The 18,599-nt window shown below is 47.5% G+C and overlaps 1 protein-coding gene across 4 annotated transcripts in view; it reads right to left on the bottom strand.

Annotated features, from left to right (window-relative positions):
* SMG1 (SMG1 nonsense mediated mRNA decay associated PI3K related kinase) overlaps positions 1-18,599 on the bottom strand; it is a 795,166-nt gene that overhangs the window by 676,680 nt on the left and 99,887 nt on the right. For all 4 annotated transcript variants that reach the window (XM_082260927.1, XM_082260924.1, XM_082260925.1 and 1 more), the window contains exon 9: positions 5,815-5,912. In XM_082260927.1, coding sequence (XP_082117053.1) covers positions 5,815-5,912 — 98 coding nt within the window. The remainder of the gene's footprint in view (positions 1-5,814; positions 5,913-18,599) is intronic.

Below are 18,599 nucleotides of genomic sequence, written 5' to 3'. Positions count from 1 at the left end.
AGATATATATATATAAAAATACATACACACACAGATCGATCTCTCTATACATACACACTAGTATATGTGTATATATATATATATATATATATATCTGTGTGAGTGAGTGTGTGTGTGTGTGTGTATACATATACACACATATACACACACACACACACATATATATATATATATATATATATATATATATATATATATATATACACACACACACACACACACACATACATACATACATACACATTATGTGGAGCGGTTATTCGCAAGTGAAAGAAATACAAAATAACCATCAAATCGCCCTCGGTCTGGAGTTCAATGCAAGATTTTTGCCTAATGGGGTAAGGATGACCCTGATAAAAGTGAGGGGTCAGCCCAGTACTACACGGGAGAAGCTTGTGAATGATCTCAAGCCAGTTGGGACCACAGTCCCCAAACAAACAGTTGGTAACACAATACGCTGCTATGGATTGAAATCCTGCATCACCCGCAAGGTCCCCCAACCCAAGAAGGCACATGTACAAGCCCATCTGTAAGTTTGCCAATGAACATCTAAATGATTCAGTGAAGGATTGGGAGAAAGTGCTGTGGTCAGATGAGACCAAAATTGAGCTCTTTGGCATTAACTTGACTTGCTATGTTTGGAGGAAGAAAAATGCTGACTATGATCCTAACACTACCATCACTACAGTCAAGCACAGAGGTGGAAACATTATGCTTCCTGGAGCGATTTCTCTGCTAAAGACACAGGCTGACTTTGCTGCATTGAGGGGCCAATGAACGGTAACATGAATTGCACAATCTTGGATGAGAACCTTCTTCCCTCAGCCAGAACATTGAAGATGAGTCGTGGATGGGTCTTCCAGCATGACAATGACCTAAAACATACTGCCAAAGCAACAAAGGAGTGGCTCAAGTAGAAGCATATTAAAAAGGTCATGGAGTGGCCTAATCAGTCTCCAGATTCTAATCCTACAGAAAATGTATGGGAGGGAGCTGAAAATTCAAGTTACCAAGCGACAGATAAAAAAACCTTAAGGATTTAGAGAAGGACAGTAAAAAAGAGTGGACCAAAATCCCTCCTGAGTTGTATACAAACCTGGTAACAAAACCACAAGAAACGTCCTACCTCTGTGCTTGCCAACAAGGGTTTCTCCAAGTACTAAGTCACATTTTGCTAGGGGATCAAATACTTATTTTACTCACTCACTCTAGAGACTCTAAGACTCTTATTTCCAGCATCTGAACATCAAACAACGCTACGGGAGCTCTGTCCCGTCTCACACGTCACTTCCGGGTTCCTCCTACGCGTTACGTCAAAAGGTCATGTGACTTCCTCAGGGAATCCCCTCATCATCCCTGAGGAAGTCACGTGACCTCGTGACGTAACGCGTAGGAGGAACCTGGAAGTGACGCGTGAGACGGGACAGAGCTCCCGTAGCGTTGTTTGATGTTCGGATGCCGGAAATAAGAGTCTTAGAGTCTCTAGAGTGAGTGAGTGAGTAAAATAAGTATTTGATCCCAAAGCAAAATGTGACTTAGTCTTTACATTAGGGATGCACCGAATATTCGGCGGCCGAACATTATTCGGCCGAAAATAGAAAAAATAGCACTTCCGGTGTTCGGCCGAATAAGTCAAAAGGCCGAATAATTTTGTGCCGAACAATAGGGCTGAACGATAGTCGATATGATATCGACTATCGTTCTGTGGCCGTAGGCGATATTCATATCGCCGCAGGGGGAAGGGACTCGGAGGAGGACAGGAGGACTCACAGACTTCCGTGAAGCCGGGACACTTCAGCGGTGAGCATACATACATTACTCACTCGTGCACTGCAGCCCGCCCCACACATTCAGTGAGTCTTACTCTCCTCCCTAGTTTTTTCAATGGCACATTCAGAGAGCCAATCACGCCGTGATTAGCTGCACAGCGAACCAATCACGCGTGCCTGCACACCTGATTGGTTCCGCTGTGCCGCTACTCACGGCGTGATTGGCTTCCTGAATGTGCCATTGAAAAAACTAGGGAGGAGAGTAAGACTCACTGAATGTGTGGGGCGGGCTGCAGTGCACGAGTGAGTAATGTATGTATGCGGCTGTGCTCCTTTCCAGGCTCCTACTAGTCCACCTCCAGCCTCCTACTACCACCACTATGAGAGACTGTCTGTCACTGTATAATCTGATCGAGTCCACACTGACACTGACTGACTGTCACTGAGTAATTGATGTTACCATATTAACCCTGACCTGCCCAGTGCCCTGTATCTGCAATTAAAATTTACAAGGCTGCCTGCATGCTTGCTGATTTCCATTCCCGGCATCCTTCCCAATCCCTACAGTGTCACTAACATTAACCCTATGGTACAAGGCTGCAGTGTGCACTGAATCCCATTCCCTACAGTAACATTTAGGGAGAGAGAGAGAGACATGAGAGGACAAGAGAGAGAGAGAGACAAACGAGAGGGCAAGAGAGAGGACAAAAAATTGGCAAAATAAATAAATGGAAAAAATGCGAAACACCGCGTTCGGTATTCGGCCTTCGGCCAAGCATTTTTCTATTATTCGGCTTCGGCCAAGAATTTCATTTCGGTGCATCCCTACTTTACATGTAAGTTTGCTACGTTATTGTCTAATAAAAGTTTATAATACTGCACCATGATGGCCCCATCCTTTTAATGAGCCCCTAAGGAAGAGATATATATATATATACTTAAGGAGACCGTACCCTGAGGAAACCATTTAAAGGAGCCCCAAGTGATCATAAGAGATCGGAAAGATAGACAGGATCCCCCTGGTAGGATCCGCTGCCAACAAGACACCACGCTGGAGCAGAGGAGGATAAGGAACCCTTATCTTCCCAGATACATAATACAGGCGTATTACCCTCGTAATTGAGGTGAGAATTTAGCACACCTAGAAGTGTAATCACAGGCACAAGGTGAAGGAAAAGAAGCCACACCACTTATTCACCGTTATTCACAATATTGTTTTTTTTTTATATGTCAAGCAATTTGAAGCAGCTTGTTTATTGAAGATTGGATTTATGCACTGTTTGGACTGGACATTTTAGGATATGTGTATTTGCATATTTGCACATATTTGATACATTGTTTTATGAATTGTCTAGTTATATTTATATTTTTATAGGGATTATCACTATAAGCACTGAGCACCTTTAAATAGCACCTATAAGAAGCACAATTTTATGTTATATAACGGTTTGGACTGGATATTTTAGGATGTGTGTATTCGCCTATTTGCACATATTTGATACATTGTTTATGAAGTGTCTAGCAATATTTTTATTGTGACCAACACTAAGCTCCCGTTCACATAGGGGCGACACTACTTCGCACCGCGACCTCCGAGGTCTCGGTGCGAGCAGCGCGCCGCAACATCGGAGCGGCCGCCACGGAATTCATAACATTGAAGTCTATGGCGGTCGCCTCCTGGTCGCCCCAAAGAAGCTCCAGACCCTTTTTCTAAGTCGGAGCGACTTGTGTCGCTCCTATTAGAAGGGGTCCGCAGCTTCCCTGTGGGAGGCGACCTACGGCGACCTGTGAGGCGACCAGGTCGCCTCACAGGTCGCCTTAGTGTGAACGGGGGCTAAAAGCACTGAGCACCTTTAAAATAGCACTTATAAGAAGTACAGTTGTATGCTATATAACCGCATTGGAAACAATATTTACACAAGTTAATCATAGATATAGCAGTATTATGTAAAATAGGCACATAGTACACATTTGTAACATTGTTTCAAGTTGTAAACTACACACAAGCACTTTAACACCTTTCTACACACCTCTGAAGCGCACCAAAGCCCCCATTTAATTAATCATTAAGAGCAATTGCAGCCCCACTCTAAAGGAAGTCAAAATACTGGAAGGAAGGAAAGAAAGAGGAAAAATAGGATTTGGAAGAGGCTGAGAGTAATAGAAGGTAGTTTTATTTTTTTTAATTAGGAATACACGATTTTATATAATTTGTATTACCAGAGTTTAGAGCCACTTTAACCACTTAAGGACCAGGCCTATTTCTGACATTTGTTGTTTACAAGTTCAAATCAGTATTTTTTTGCTAGAAAATTACTTAGAACCATCAATTTTTTTTTTTTTTTTTTTACAAGAGACCCTAGAGAATAAAATGGAGATTGTTGCAATACTTTATGTCACACCGTATTTGCGCAACGGTCTAACAAACGCAATTTTGGATAAAATACTTTTTTGAATTGAAAAAAAAAAGTAAATGTAGCCTAATTTTTTTTTGTATAGTGTGAAAGATGATATGCCGAGAAAATTGATACCCAACATGTCATGCTTATAATTGTGCACGCTTGTGGAATGGCGACAACCCTCGGTGCTTAAAAATCTTTTTGCCCTATAAACAAAAAAGGTTCTATTTTGAAAAAAAAAAAAAAAAATAATATTTTTTACTTTCGTCTATAAAACACAGCCAATAACTTTTTAAAAAAAATCAAAATGTTTTCATTAATTTAGGCAAATATGTATTCCGCTACATATTGTGGGTTAAAAAAAAAAAAAAAAGTAAGTGTATATTGATTGGTTTGCGCAAAAAGTTACAGTGTCTACAAACTATGGGATATTTTTATGGAATTTTTTATTTAACTAGTAATGGCAGTGAACAGGGAATTTAGCGGGACTGCGTCATTGCGGTGCACAAATCCGACATCTGACACACTTTGGGGACCAGTGACACTAATACAGTGATCAGTGCTTTAAAAAAAAAAAAAAAAAAAAAAAAAAAAATGCCGGCAGATCCATTGACATCCCCGCTAGTAAATCACGATGCGACCGTGCCTCCAGTGGTGCGATGGTGCCATCTAGTGGCTACTGAACCAAATGACGTACAGGTATGTAATTTTGCGGTCATTTTTCTACACATTGTACAACCCGTGGTGGTTTGAAGAAACAGCAGTTCTAATTTATTCACTTTTTTGCTATGTTTTTACCCATTTTATTATTCTCTCTCACCTATTTCAATTTATTGTTTCGCGCGAGTGTATTTGTATTCACATAAGGAAAAAATAACTTTTTTTTTTTCTTTTTTAGGGTTAACCACCCTTTTAACCCCAAATAGAATGCAGAATACACTGTACAGATGCCAGGTTCCCCTTTTAGCAGGACAAGCCTTGCTGCTCAACATGTGTCAATCTGGATGTCTGATAGGAACCCAAGCAGGACAGTAAACACATGCTAGACACAGTCTTTGCTCTTCCTGCCAACATATTCCCAAGGTGGTCCTCCAAGACAGGATAACAGAGGAATGTATTGAGACCCTGGACATAGGACGTACTCTGCGGCTATCTCACACGGAGTAAAGTGTGCCACTGTGCCCCATTGCCCACAGGTCACAATATAGCCCAGCCCTTTGTGTACCACACAGTGGGGTTCAGATACGGCCTCCCTGATCGGCTGAGAATCAGACGATCCAAAAGGCTGCAAGATTAACTCCTCCAGTTCCGCAACTTTTAAATTGAAGAAAAAGTAGAATTGATAAAACGCAGAAAAGAGCTAGTTAGGTTTACATTCTTCTAACAAAAAACGGGAGTATTATTAGACTTGGTAGGGTTATATTAAGCAGTCTTACAGCTTTGATTGTCAGTGAACAAGCTTCTGAAGTCTGCAACATAACCCAATATCTCAGAATAATGATGTACCATATAATAATGTATTCATAAATGAACAATTAAGAACTATACATTAACAAAAAAAAAAAAATGCACAAACATTAGAAGCAACGCCTTAAAAGAGCGTTTCATGCAAGGCACTTTAAGTAGCGGAGAATGCAGTCCCTTACCTCAGCATAGGCTTCCATGTCTTCTAAAAACTGACCCAGTAGAGTTGTGGAAAATGCCAGATCTGCAACCCAAAACGGTTCTAGACTCTGTAACCATCCTGTAACAGCAAACCACTGAGAAGGTCAATTGAGAAAACACTTACATTTGTGTAAAGTCATGCAGAATGTGTAACTGATCATGCCTAGAGTAAAGAAAAAAACATTCCACTACATATAGTTTATACATCAGCAATTAAAGGGAGAATCCAATGTTTCCTCAGGTGTTTAAGTAAAGCAGGTTATACAGCTTGAGTTTTTTTGTTCAACCTGCTTGTACTGTGAAGATGCTTTTCCATATATGGAGGTTAAATCTCCAGGATGTAAAGATTGCCCTCTTTGATCTTAATAGTAAATAATGTTACTCAAAGTTCACCTATGTATTTATAAATGGTGACCACATTCCCCTTTCTATGCACTGTATCCAGTTCAACAAAAAATAGAAAAAACTCCATATAGATAATCTTATACCCACAGTTAATCCAAGGGAAGAAAAAAAAAATCCTTCCCTTTTCCCCAGGAGGCATATATTCTCTGGCTCTATTGCCTAGCTAGTTTTAGAAACTGCAGCTTGGCATATTAAGTCTATAATCTACCAAAACACTGCTTTTCTCCTTCTAGTATGTATGATGCATGCAGTTTCTTAGCCCCCAAGTGCAAAATTTCACATTTTGTGAACATTAAATTCATTTGCCACATGGATGCCCAATTATAGGTGCAACTAAAAACATTTAGGAAATCAAAAAGTTTATTTCAGTCATTCAATTCAAAAAGTTAAACTCCTATTATATAGATTCATTGATGATTTTGGCTTACGGCTAATGAAAACCCAAAATTCAGTATCTCAGAAAATTAGATTACATAAGACAAATATGTAAAAATAATGGATTTTTGTCTGATGTTTGACAGACATCTCCAGATTTTTCTTGACCATTGGGTATGCTGCCCCCTACAGTAGGACGACACTAGGCAGGGAAAAGCTTTAACTTGCCTATGGGGCAGTCCAGGGGGGTATACTCTCACTTCCTGCAATAGGCACTCCGTTTACTTGCAAGCAGTGTCAAAAAAGAATAAATAACCCAACTCAATAGAGGGGTGGGTGCTAGATCCGTCAAAAAACATCAGAGAAAAGGATTTTACGATAATACAAAATCCAATTTTCTCTTTCGTTCAGCTCCAGAATCTTCTTGACCATTGGGATGTCCCAAAGCAGTGTCAAACATGAGAGTGGGGAAAAAACAACAGCAGAAAATAATTTCCAAAAGGCTAAACCTAGCCAATCAGGTAACATGGAGCTCATCTGAAAAAAAAACATACAACCTCAAAGAGGACTTATTCTCTCAAAAAGCAGCCTGCAAAACGTTGCGGCCAAAAGCAGCATCCGCAGAGGCCTGCACCATCGCCCGTTTTGTCCATCTGGAAATGGTCGCGGCAGACTCAACCAACCCTTTGCGAGGTCCATCTGTAAGGACAAATCGTAAGGCCGATTTCCTAAATGGCTCAGTTTCCGCAAGGTACACCCTGATAGCCCGGCCCACATTCAGAGAGTGCACACCTCCTTAAGATGTTCAGGCTTGGAACACAAGGAAGGCAACACAATGTCATTAATCAGATGGAAACCAAAAACAACCTTAGGAAGGAACGACTGACAAGGATGAAGCACCCCCTTATCTCTGTGAACCAGTAGGTAAGGTGAACAAGACAGTGCCACCAGCCCTGACACCCTGAGTGCAGAAGTAATAGCCCCAAAGAAGGCTACCTTCTGGGACAATGTAAGCAGAGGAACCTTGCAAAACAAGATTTTTGTAAGAACTTACCGTAAAATCGGTTTCTCTGATGTCCATTGACAGACGCATCCTCATCTTCATGAGCTGTGTGGGTTATGCTGCCACCTGCAGTAGTCTAGGCAGTACGTTAGTACAAAGTTTTAGCATAGACACGCCTACGGGGCTGTCCCTCCAGACATAACCCCCACAGACACAGCCCAGCACATCAGTTTAGTTGCAAGAAGTGAAGACACAAAAACCAACCCAATCAGAGGGGCGGGTGCTGCGTCTGTCAATGGACATCACAGAAAAAGATTTTACGGTAAGTTCTAACAATCTTGTTTTCCCTATCGTCCATTGACAGACGCAGCCTCATCTTCATGAGCTGTGTGGGACATCCCAAAGCAGTATAGGCATGGGGGATGGGAAAAAAGCAACCAGAAAGTAAGGTAAACTCCAATGGCTAAACTTAGCCAACTGGGTAACAGGAAGCTCAACCAAAACAACATGAGCTCACCCAGGTAAAAGACCCCTAAGAGAATAAGAAAAAAAATTATCTTATGAAACAGCAGCCTGCAAAACTTTGCGACTAAAAGAGGTATCTGAAGAAGCCAACAAATCCACCTTGTAAAATTTGGTAAAGGTGTGCACAGACGACCAAGTCGCTGCCTTACAAACTTGTACCACCGAAGCCTGATGGCGAAAAGCCCAAGAAGCACTCAGCGTTCTAGTAGAATGAGCCTTCACAGGGAAAGGAGGAACCTGACCCTTGAGTGAATAAGCCTTAACAACCGTCTGCCTGATCCATCCTGAAATGGTCGCAGCGGACGCAGCCAAAATCTTTGCGAGGACCATCCCTAAGGACAAAGAGTCCGATTTCCTTAAGGACTCAGTAACCATCAGATAAACTCTTCTCGCCTGAACCACATCCAGAGAGTGCAAGGCTATCTCCTTGGGATGTTGAGGCTTAGGACATAAGGAAGGCAACACAATGTCTTCATTGATATCAAAATCCGACACCACCTTAGGAAGAAAGGACTGTTTTGGCCGGAGGACCACTTTATCCCTGTGGACCACCAAATAAGGCAGACAGGATAGCACCGCCAATACAGAAACTCTGTGAACAGAAGTGATAGCCACCAGGAAGGCAACCTTACCTGACAAGGAAGGCAGCGAAATCTCCCTAATATTCTCAAAGGGAGGCTTTTGAATAACAGACAAAACCAGATTGAGACCCCACGGCAGTAACTGGGATTTCCTCGGAGGAGTCAGATGACGCACCCCCTGAATGAAAGTGCGAAACAAGCTTTGAGTAGCCAATGGACATTGGAAGCTAATGGCCAAAGCCGACACCTGGCCCTTAATAGTTCCCAACGCCAACCACTGCTCAACCCCTTTTTGTAAAAAGGCCAAAACCCCAACTACAGAAAACAAGCGACGGCCCAGTTGCAGCAATTCACACCAAGAAATGTACCATTTCCAAGCACAATGATAGATCTTCCTGGAAGTCTACTTCCTGGCCTTCAAAAGAGTCGAAATTACCGAGCCAGAAAGACCCCTATCCTTTTACACCTTGCTTTCAACAGCCGGGCCATTAAAGCCAGTGACCGTAAAGCAGGATGAAAGATCGGTCCTTGAGACAGTAGATCTTCCCACAGAGGAAAACACCAAGGAGGATCTACGACCATCTTTACCAGCTCTGCATACCAAGACCGCCAAGGCCAGTCTGGTGCCACCAGAACGACCGGAATGCCTTCCATCGCCACCCGCCGAAGAAAACGTGGCAAACGTATGAGCGGAGGAAAGGCATAAATCAGTCGATACTGGCTCCAAGGAGCCACCAGTGCGTCTTTGGCATCGGCCAGGAGGATCCCGAGAACTGGTCATAAACCGCTGAACTTTCCTGTTGAGGTAGGATACAAACAGATCCACGTCCGGGGTTCTGCACCGGACACACAGGAGATGAAACGCCTTCAGATGAAGGGACCATTCCCTCTTGATCCAATACCTGACGCTTGATCGCTCTCAGCTCCAGAATATTGGATCAGCAAAGAAGAATCTTCTTTCGCCCAAGTCCCCTGGGCACAGAGCTTCCCCAGCACTCCCCCCAGCCTGACAGGCTGGCGTCCGTGGTGACCGCCGTCCAAAACACCGGCGGGAAGGGCTTACCCCAGCACAGGACAGGAGACTGGAGCCACCAAGAAAGAGCCGCCTTTGTAAGATGGCTCAAGCAAATCTTCTGGTCCAACGACTGAGGATCTCTGTTTCACCAGAATCTCCTTTTGCAAACAGGACTGCTTCGAAGGTCAACACCATCAGACCCAGAGCCCGCATGCAAGCCCGCAAGGAGGACTGATTGGTCTCCATCAGCAACCTGACTGCTTTTTGCAGCTTCCGTAGTTTGTCTAGGGGAAGAAAAACCCTCGCCAGAGTCGAGAGTCAGCCCCAGATAAGTGACCCGTGCTGAAGGCGTCAGAGCAGATTTCTTGAAATTGATCGTCCACCCGAATTTCTAAAGGGTCTGAATCGTGATAGAGACGTTGCCCTCCTGTTGGAGTATGCTCGCAACAGGAAATCGTCCAGATATCCCACAATTGCGATACCTCGTTGACGTAACAAGGCCAGCACGGGGGCCAGGACCTTAGTAAATGCTCTGGGAACCGAGGCGAGACCAAAGGGTAACGCCACCAATTGAAAGTGCTCCTTTGCCACTGCAAAGCGGAGGAATCGCTGGTGTATCTCCAAAAATGGGGACGTGGAGATACGCATCTTTGAGATTGATGGAGGCCAAAAAATCCCCCTGATTCAATGATGCCACCACTGACCGAATTGACTCTTTTCGAAACTTCTGCACCTGCACAAAGCAGTTCAGAGCTTTGAGGTCCAGAATTGGGCGCACCTTGCTCTCTTTTCTGGGCACCATGAACAGGTTTGAATAGAAACCTTGAGAGCGTTCCTGTGGAGGAACCGGCACAATCATCCTTTACATAGTTACATAGTTAGTGAGGTTGAAAAAAAGACATCAGTCCATCCAGTTCAACCTATGAGGTGTGTGTGTGTGTGTTTGCTATTAACCGTACATTGTATACCCCTGTATGTTGTGGCCTTTAAGGTGTCCATCTAATAGTTTTTTGAAACTATCAATGCTCCCTGCTGATACGACTGCTTGTGGAAGAGAATTCCACATCCTTACCGCTCTTACAGTGAAGAACCCCTTACGCACTTTAAGGTTAAACCGCGTTTCCTCAAGTTTTAGTGAGTGGCCACGTGTCTTATTGTATCTCCTCTCTCTGAATAGTTTGTTCCTTATGCTCGGGTCGCCAGTACAGTATTTGTACATTGATATCATATCCCTTGAGCCAGGTGATATTGCACAGCCTCCCGCAGATCCTTCAAATGCCCTTGAGACAGGTGAAGATTTGACTGAAAAAACCTGTCCCCTGGACAAGAACAGAATTCGATCCTGAATGAAAGAAGCGCAGGCGCACTCCCCCCCCCCCCCCCCCCTGAACGGAGTGAGGGCGCCCCTTCATGCTGAAGAGGACAGCACCTAACTGACCGGCCTTGGGTTTGACCCAATGCTTTTAAGCCCCTTCAGAAGCTCTGAAAGGTTTACCTTTTTCTTGTGTCCCGGGGGCACGAAAAAAAACACTTGCGAGCTGTAAAAAAAGGACCCTGCTTAGTTACAGGGAGTCTTACCCTTGGAGGATTGAGGAAGAAGAGTACTCTTCCTGCCAGTCAAGCCCTTGATCAACTCATCCAATGAGTCGCCAAACAAACGCTCTCCCAGAAAAGGGAGGTCAGCTAGGGCCTTCTTAGAAGCTTGGTACCCAACCAGCTCTACAGCCAAACCATGGGTCTCAAGGCAATGCCCACGGCCGAGACCCTGGCAACTAGGGGAGCCGCATCCATAGACGCATCACACAGGAACACCAGAGTCTGGATCACCTGGTCCAACAGTTTCGGTGTCCAAAGACTCCCGCAAACCCCTAATCTATTACGTCACCGTCTGAGAATAAAACAGACACAAACACCGGTTTCAAAATAGAACTCGCCAACACGTGAAGATGGCTGGAAAAGCATTCCACCCACCTGTCCGCCGGGTCCGTACAGACCGGAGAATCTTCCACAGGCACAAGGGTAGATTTGTTTAATCTGGAGACAGGATGGCCCAATTTAGGCAGCACTGTCCAACGGTTGGAAACCTTTTCAGCAAAAGGATACCAGCATTTAAAACATTTTGGCACAACACGTGCTTAATATGCCGTCATTGGTCATTCACAATATCGTGAAAAGTGTCGGGACAAAGAAAAACCTTGCCAGCTTTCTGAGACTTCGGGGAGCCGAAAGCCCGGCCCGGTGTGAACTCAGTCAATTTTAAGGTATCCCGTACTAAAATAATCAGGACTTCCATGAAAGTGTGTTCCCACGCTGCAGCTGAAGACAGGTCCTCTTCATCTGACTGCGACGACGGCGACCCCTCAGGCAGGGGAGCGTCCAGGGCAACCACTTCAGCCTCCGAATCAGAGGACACCACCGTAGATGGAAAAGGCAGCTGCCGTTTACGGCTATGAACCATTTTCATGACTAAATCAACTTTAGATGCCAGGCTGAACAGAGCTGCTAAAACTGTGGCCAGCGACTGCGATCCGGACTGTACGGAAGTCGCACAGAGTGGGTCTGAGGGTGATATCACAGTTTGGGACTCCATAATGCAATTTGCAAAAACCGAAGTACTGTTGCTTTAAGAGCACTGATCGAAGCACCAGCCACCAAACAATCGGTCTGCAGGGAAACCCTTTAAACAAGACTGATAGCACAATGTGCAAGGATATGTCCGCAGTGACCCCAAAGTACTTTACAACCCCAGCCAAACCATCCCTCTTAATCGCTCCAGCAGCACGTAGAGAAAGACAGGAAGTGACCTTAGTCAGCAGCAGGAAACAAATGCAGAGGAAGTGATGTCGCTTGAGAAAAGGTCATGCTGCTCAGCATAGCACAAGAGCTACACAAACATGGTTGCCCATGCAGATCAATAGGAAGCTCAGGGAAAATGGCTGCCCTTTACAAGTCTATGGGGGGGGGTTATCACACTGCCCACACTTAAGATGGCGGCGCCCACGCAGCCAGGGACCGACACATGGAAGCCTCAGGAATCACAACAGGAACAAGAAAACCCAAAGTACCATGTCCCCCCATGGAGCCAGGCGCTCCAGACACACAACCACTGCAGGGACAGGGAAGGGGGGGGGGGGATAGGCCACACAGACCGGGCCCTGGGCAGGCCAGGGGGATCTTTTGGGAGGCACCAATCCCATTATCCCCAGGAGAGGGACCACATCCCCCCCAAGGCCAGCAAGGGCAAAGGGGGACACATTTACCCACCATAACATTGACCGGGTGGGCTCCGCTCCAGGCAGACTGCCTCCCACCCAAAGTGGGGGTGCTGCCAGCCGAGGGGTACGCTGCGGTCGTGTCCTGGCGAGGCATCCGCTCGCAGGCTCGTCCCCATCCGGAAAAGGGGCACCGGCGTGGCTAGGCCTAGGTCGGGACTATAAACTGCTTGCGCTTGTAGGCCTGGCTGGTGGGACCGTAAGGATCTAGATTATCCAGTGTGAAGCCCAAGCCAGCACCGTTGCTTGTAGATCACCAGGAAAATTCTTCCCTGAACACTAGCTAGCGAGAAAAAAGAAATAAGAAAATATTCTGAAAATAATAAAAAAAAAAAAAACACAGACCGGAGTCCCAGCAGGAAAGCTAGGTCCTACTCCTTCTCTAGGCAGAAACAAACTGATGTGCTGGGCTGTCTGTGGGGGTTATGTCTGAAGGGACAGCCCCGTGGGTGTTTATATGCTAAAACTTTGTATTAAGGTACTGCCTAGACTACTCTTGCAGGTGGCAGCATAACCCACAGAGCTCATGAAGAGGAGGCTGCGTCTGTCAATGGACGATAGAGAAATATTTCCGAAAGGGTATTGGAGAACTGACAGCACCAAAATTGAGATCCCACGGAGGTAACAGACCTTACTGGGGAGCCAAGTGGCAAACCCCCTGAATAAAAGGTGCGAACCAAAGAACACGTAGCCAAAAGGATGGTAAAGAAAACTGCCAAGGCCAAAAACCTGGCCTTTGACAGGACACATTGGCCAGGCGCTGCTCAATACATCGTTAGAGGAATGCAAAAATCCGAGCCAACGAAATGGAACGGGGATGAACCAAGACTCAGACCACACAATGTACGCCTTCCAGCGCAATGGTAAAAACTGGATTTTTGACCGTAAAATCCTTTTCTCTTAAGCTCATTGACGGACGCAGATCTCTTGATTAATATCAGTAGGGTTATACTGCCCCCTACAGGAGTAGGACACTAGACAGAAAAAAAAAAGTACTGGCTATGCCTATGGGCAGTCCCAGGGGGAAATCATACCAACCCAACTAAAAAAAAACAGAGGGGCGGGTACTGCGTCTGTCAAGCTTAAGAGAAAAGGATTTTACGATAAGTCAAAAATCCAGTTTTCTCTGTCGCTCATTGACAGACGCAGATCTCTTGATTAATATCAGTAGGGACGTCCCAAAGCAGTGCCATAAATGAGGGGTGGGACAGCAGAAACAAATTCACAAGGCTAGACATAGCCCACCAGGTAAAAACAGGACTCATCGGGACCCACCTGAGAAACAGAAACCCTCAAGGGAGACTAAGGGCCCCCTTAAACAGCAGCCCGCAAACTTTGCGGCAAAAAGAGGCATCCGCAGATGCCAGCACATCAACTTTATAAAACTTTGCAAAGGTGGGACCAGACGACCAGGCAGTCGCCTCGCCAACCTGAAGCACAGAAGTTGGACGCCGAAAACCCCCAGGAAGAACTAAGCGCCCGAGCAGAAAAGCGCCTTCACAGGGACAAGAGGAACCTGACCCTTATTGAACCATCCTGTACCACCGTCTGCCTGACCCATCTGGAAACAGAAGCAGCAGACGCAGGCAGCCCTCTCCCAGGGCCATCCATTAACACAAAAAAGGAGTCCGACTTGCAAAAAAAGTCAATAGTTGCCAGGTACACCCTAACCATGCCCGAACCACAACCAAAGCATGCATGCAAGTGTTTGGATGTGTAGGCTGAGGACACAAGGAGGCAAACAAGATGACTTCATGCAAAGGAAAAAACTGAAACCACCTTCGGAAGGAAGGACGGTTCCGGACGAAGTATCCTGTCCCCCTATGAACCACCAGATAGGAAGGACGACAGGACAACGCCGTCAGTACCGACACCCTGCACGCAGCAGTAATAGCCACAAAGAAAAAGGCCACCTTCAGGGACAAAGTGAGCAAGGGAATCCCCTGAAAATTTGCAAAGGGAGGGTTCTGAAGAACCGACAGCACCAAGCAAGGTCCCAAGAGATATGTGTCGCACCACCTGGATGAAGTATGCACCAGGGTAAAAAACGGGCAATAGCCCGAGGAATAATATTGCCAAGGCCGAGACATGACCCTCAATGTACGAAAGGCCAACCCTTGAGAAACTCCCCGTGGAAAAAAGGGCAAACAATCGAGCCACAGAGCAAAAGCCTGCGAGAACCCTAACAGACGCACACCACGCAACATAGGACTTCCACGTACGATGAGCCATTGTTCTAGAAGTCGCTTTCCTCATTGTGAGCAGAGTAGGGATAACTGAAGTAGACAATCCCCTTTCTTCAGCACCTGGCTTTAAACAGCCAAGCAATCAAAGCCAGCGACCGTAAAACAGGATGGAAGATTGGTCCCTGACAGGAGGTCCTTCCCGAGAGGAATTCCCCAGGGAGCGTCCGCAACCAGTCCAACCGGGTCGGCGACCAAGCCCAACGAGACCAGTCTGGACCACAAGAATGATCGGAATCCCTTCCACCTCTATCCCACAAGCAGTCACAGTAGTAACCCGAGAGGAGCAAAGGCATACAGCAGCTGATACAGACCCCACAGGGTCACCAGCGCGTCAGTGGCATCTACCTGAGAATCCCGGGAGCGGGCCACAATCCGCTGTACATCACTGTTAATCCTGGACGCCAACAGACCCCTATCTGGAGTGCCCCAACTTGGGCAAAACTGGTGGAACACCACCGGATGGAGAGACCATTCCCCTAGATCCAAGGCCCGTCATCCGAGGAAAACCGCCAGCCCATTTCCCACACCTGAAAAGGGAACAGCGGAGAAGGCTGGAACAAGCGTTCCGCCCATCGGAGGATGTCGGCCACTTCCAAGGCCGCAGGGACAATTAAGGTACCCCCTCAGCAATTGACACAAGCCACAGCCGTGGCATAGTCCGAATAAAAGCGCACTGGACAATCCCAAAGATGTTCGGTCCAGCGAAACAGGCAAGCCTGATCGCTCCCAGTGCCAGCACAGTAAGAAGCCAACCTGGACACTTCCAGGGACCAGACTCCCTGAACAGACAATCCACGAGAACCCCTCCCCACCTGGATAGACTGACATCCGTGGTAACATAGACCAATAAATCGAAAAGGAGGGACTTCCCTGGAGATAGCATCAGGGACTGAAGCCACCATATCAGCGACTCCCTGGGCATCAGGCTCAGCTGAATCGGATGTGTCCAGGGAAATGTGTTTATTGTTCCATTTGAGAAGGGTGTGCGCCGGAGGATTCTCATGTGGAATGAGCGAAAAGGACCGCGAAGGGCGACACCATCAGTCCCAGGACACATATACAGGCCCGAAGGGACAACCATTTGCTGGACAGCAACAGCTGATGTCCGAAGGGAGAAATAGCCTGGCTAAGGGCGCCGACAGTCCCCGCTGTCACAACAGTGCCAGAACCAGAGCCAACCACCTAAGTGAAGACCTGAGTAGCAGAAGCGAGACCGAAGGGTAACGCCACAAAAGGATAATGGACCACTCCCACTGCAAAGCGCAGAAAACGGTGTCCTGCGCATAGGGAATGTGAAGGCAGTCATCATTGACAGCCATGGAGCCCAGAAAGTCCAATGCAGGGAGGCCAACACCATGTGATGGATTCCAACTTGAAACCTTGAACCAGCACAAAACATTTCATCTCCTTAAGTCCAGTATTGGACGCTGTTAACTAGGTCCCATCTTTGCACAGTGGACCAAGTCTCTATATGTGTTCGTGCCTACGGCCTCGCCAGCCTCGGGGGAGAACTCCTGAATCAAGGAGATCCACGGGGCCGGGAACCGGCAAAGACGTTCCCCCACCTCAGATATGGGTGGGGGTATCCTTCAGGCCGAAGCGGCCATGTCCGCAGGTCAGGAGAGAATTGATTCACGTTTTCCAGACCAGGGTCACTGGGTACCCCCTGAGGGAGTCTTGAAGGGCTTGGCCCCATCGACTGACCCTGAGGGAATGAGAGAACTCCCTGTGTGCTGAAAGTGAGGGTCCTCATCAGCGACGAGGTACCACACCCTTTGTAGTCTAGGGGAGAAAGGTACTTCAACCCCCAGTAACACTTGGAAAAAGTCAACCAAGGAAGTCCAAAACAGACGACCCCCAGAGGGAAAGATCAGTGAAACAAGCATCCAAGGCTGATCCGCAGACCAACACTTCAGCCACAACATGCACCAGAGGACCACTGCCCAAAAGGACAAACGGCCCAGCATGGGAGCCATGACCAATGCAGGAGCACAAACAACTGCAGCCCCTGCACCAGTTGGTCCAGCAGCTCTGAAACAGCAAGGGGGAGTAGCCTCTCCTCCAGGTCATGGCGTAGTAGCGGAGCCCATGCAGCCAACGTGTGTGACACCAGGGCACCCAGCAACACCAGGCTTAAGCAGGCCCCGCCAGAGAACCTAGTGCGGGACACAGATTCCGCCCTCTGATCCACCGGATCCTCACAGGATGGGGGAACCACCACCGGGATCACAGTAGCTCCATACAGTCTGCATACCGGCGGACCCACCGTAGGTGGCACAGACCACTATTCAATGAGGGACCCTGCAAAATGATAGCGTCTAGCACCCCCTCAGGCTAAGAGCAGTGTTTAAACCCCAGAGGAACGTTGTGGATGGTCCCACTCTTGTTGAGCATATTGTCCAAGTACACAGGAAAAGGAAAAACCTTTGCTGCTCTGGAAGGCTCGTGAGCGACAATGTAGCCCGCGCCTCAGTCGCATCCTCCATTTAACAGTATCACGCACAGACACTAACAGTGCGTCCCCCAGCGTCTAGGCTTGCGAGGCAGCGAAGGCAAAAAAGGGGCAGAGGACCCGACAGGGTGACCCGTGTCAGCAGCGACCGATGCAGACCCCAGAGTCTGAGGCATCAGATGAGGAAGGGGCAGACGGAGAGTGCTTATTAGCACCCTGCCCGTTAAAGGCCACCTCCAGCCAGGACACGAAGGAATCCAGGACCCCCCCCCGCAAAGAGAGAAACCCCCAAGGCTCACCAACCCACAGCTAGATGCACCAGAAGGCCCAGAGTGTCGCAGCAGCACGTGTCAGCAGCGATCCTTCTGAAGAATATTGCGCCCGGGTCTGGGGAGGGGCTCCACCCACATGCACGCCTCCAGGAACTCCCATACAGTGAACCCATGCACTGGCATATGAGCCGGGTGTACCAAGATGGCCACCGCCATGCAGAGCACATGTAGGCTACAAGAATGGCGGCCCCGCATGGCCTGCGGAAAATGGCGGCCTGCGGAAAAATGGCGGCCCCGCGCGGTCCGCAGCGCCAAAGGGGACCCCCGGGGGCTCCCCCTCGTGCCTACCCACGGATCGTTTGGCAGATGGGCCTGAAAAAACACATGTAGCAACTCCCCCCCCCCGCACGATCGTTAGGGCGTCACCGGCGGTGCGCACCCCCCCCCCCCCGCCTGTAACCCAGATACAGCCCCCTGGAGTCACCTCCCAACAACCACACTAGTGAGGGGGGGGGGAAGGGGGGGGGGCAGATAGGTAGGGGTGCATAACAGGACAGAGGGGAACCCGGGATTATGGGGGTCTGACCATCCCAGGGAGGGGCCCGCGTCCACCCCAAAAC

The sequence above is a fragment of the Pelophylax lessonae genome (assembly GCF_965119305.1).
Source record: "Pelophylax lessonae genome assembly, chromosome: 6".
NCBI lineage: Eukaryota > Metazoa > Chordata > Amphibia > Anura > Ranidae > Pelophylax > Pelophylax lessonae.
This window is presented reverse-complemented; position numbering and strand designations above follow the sequence as displayed.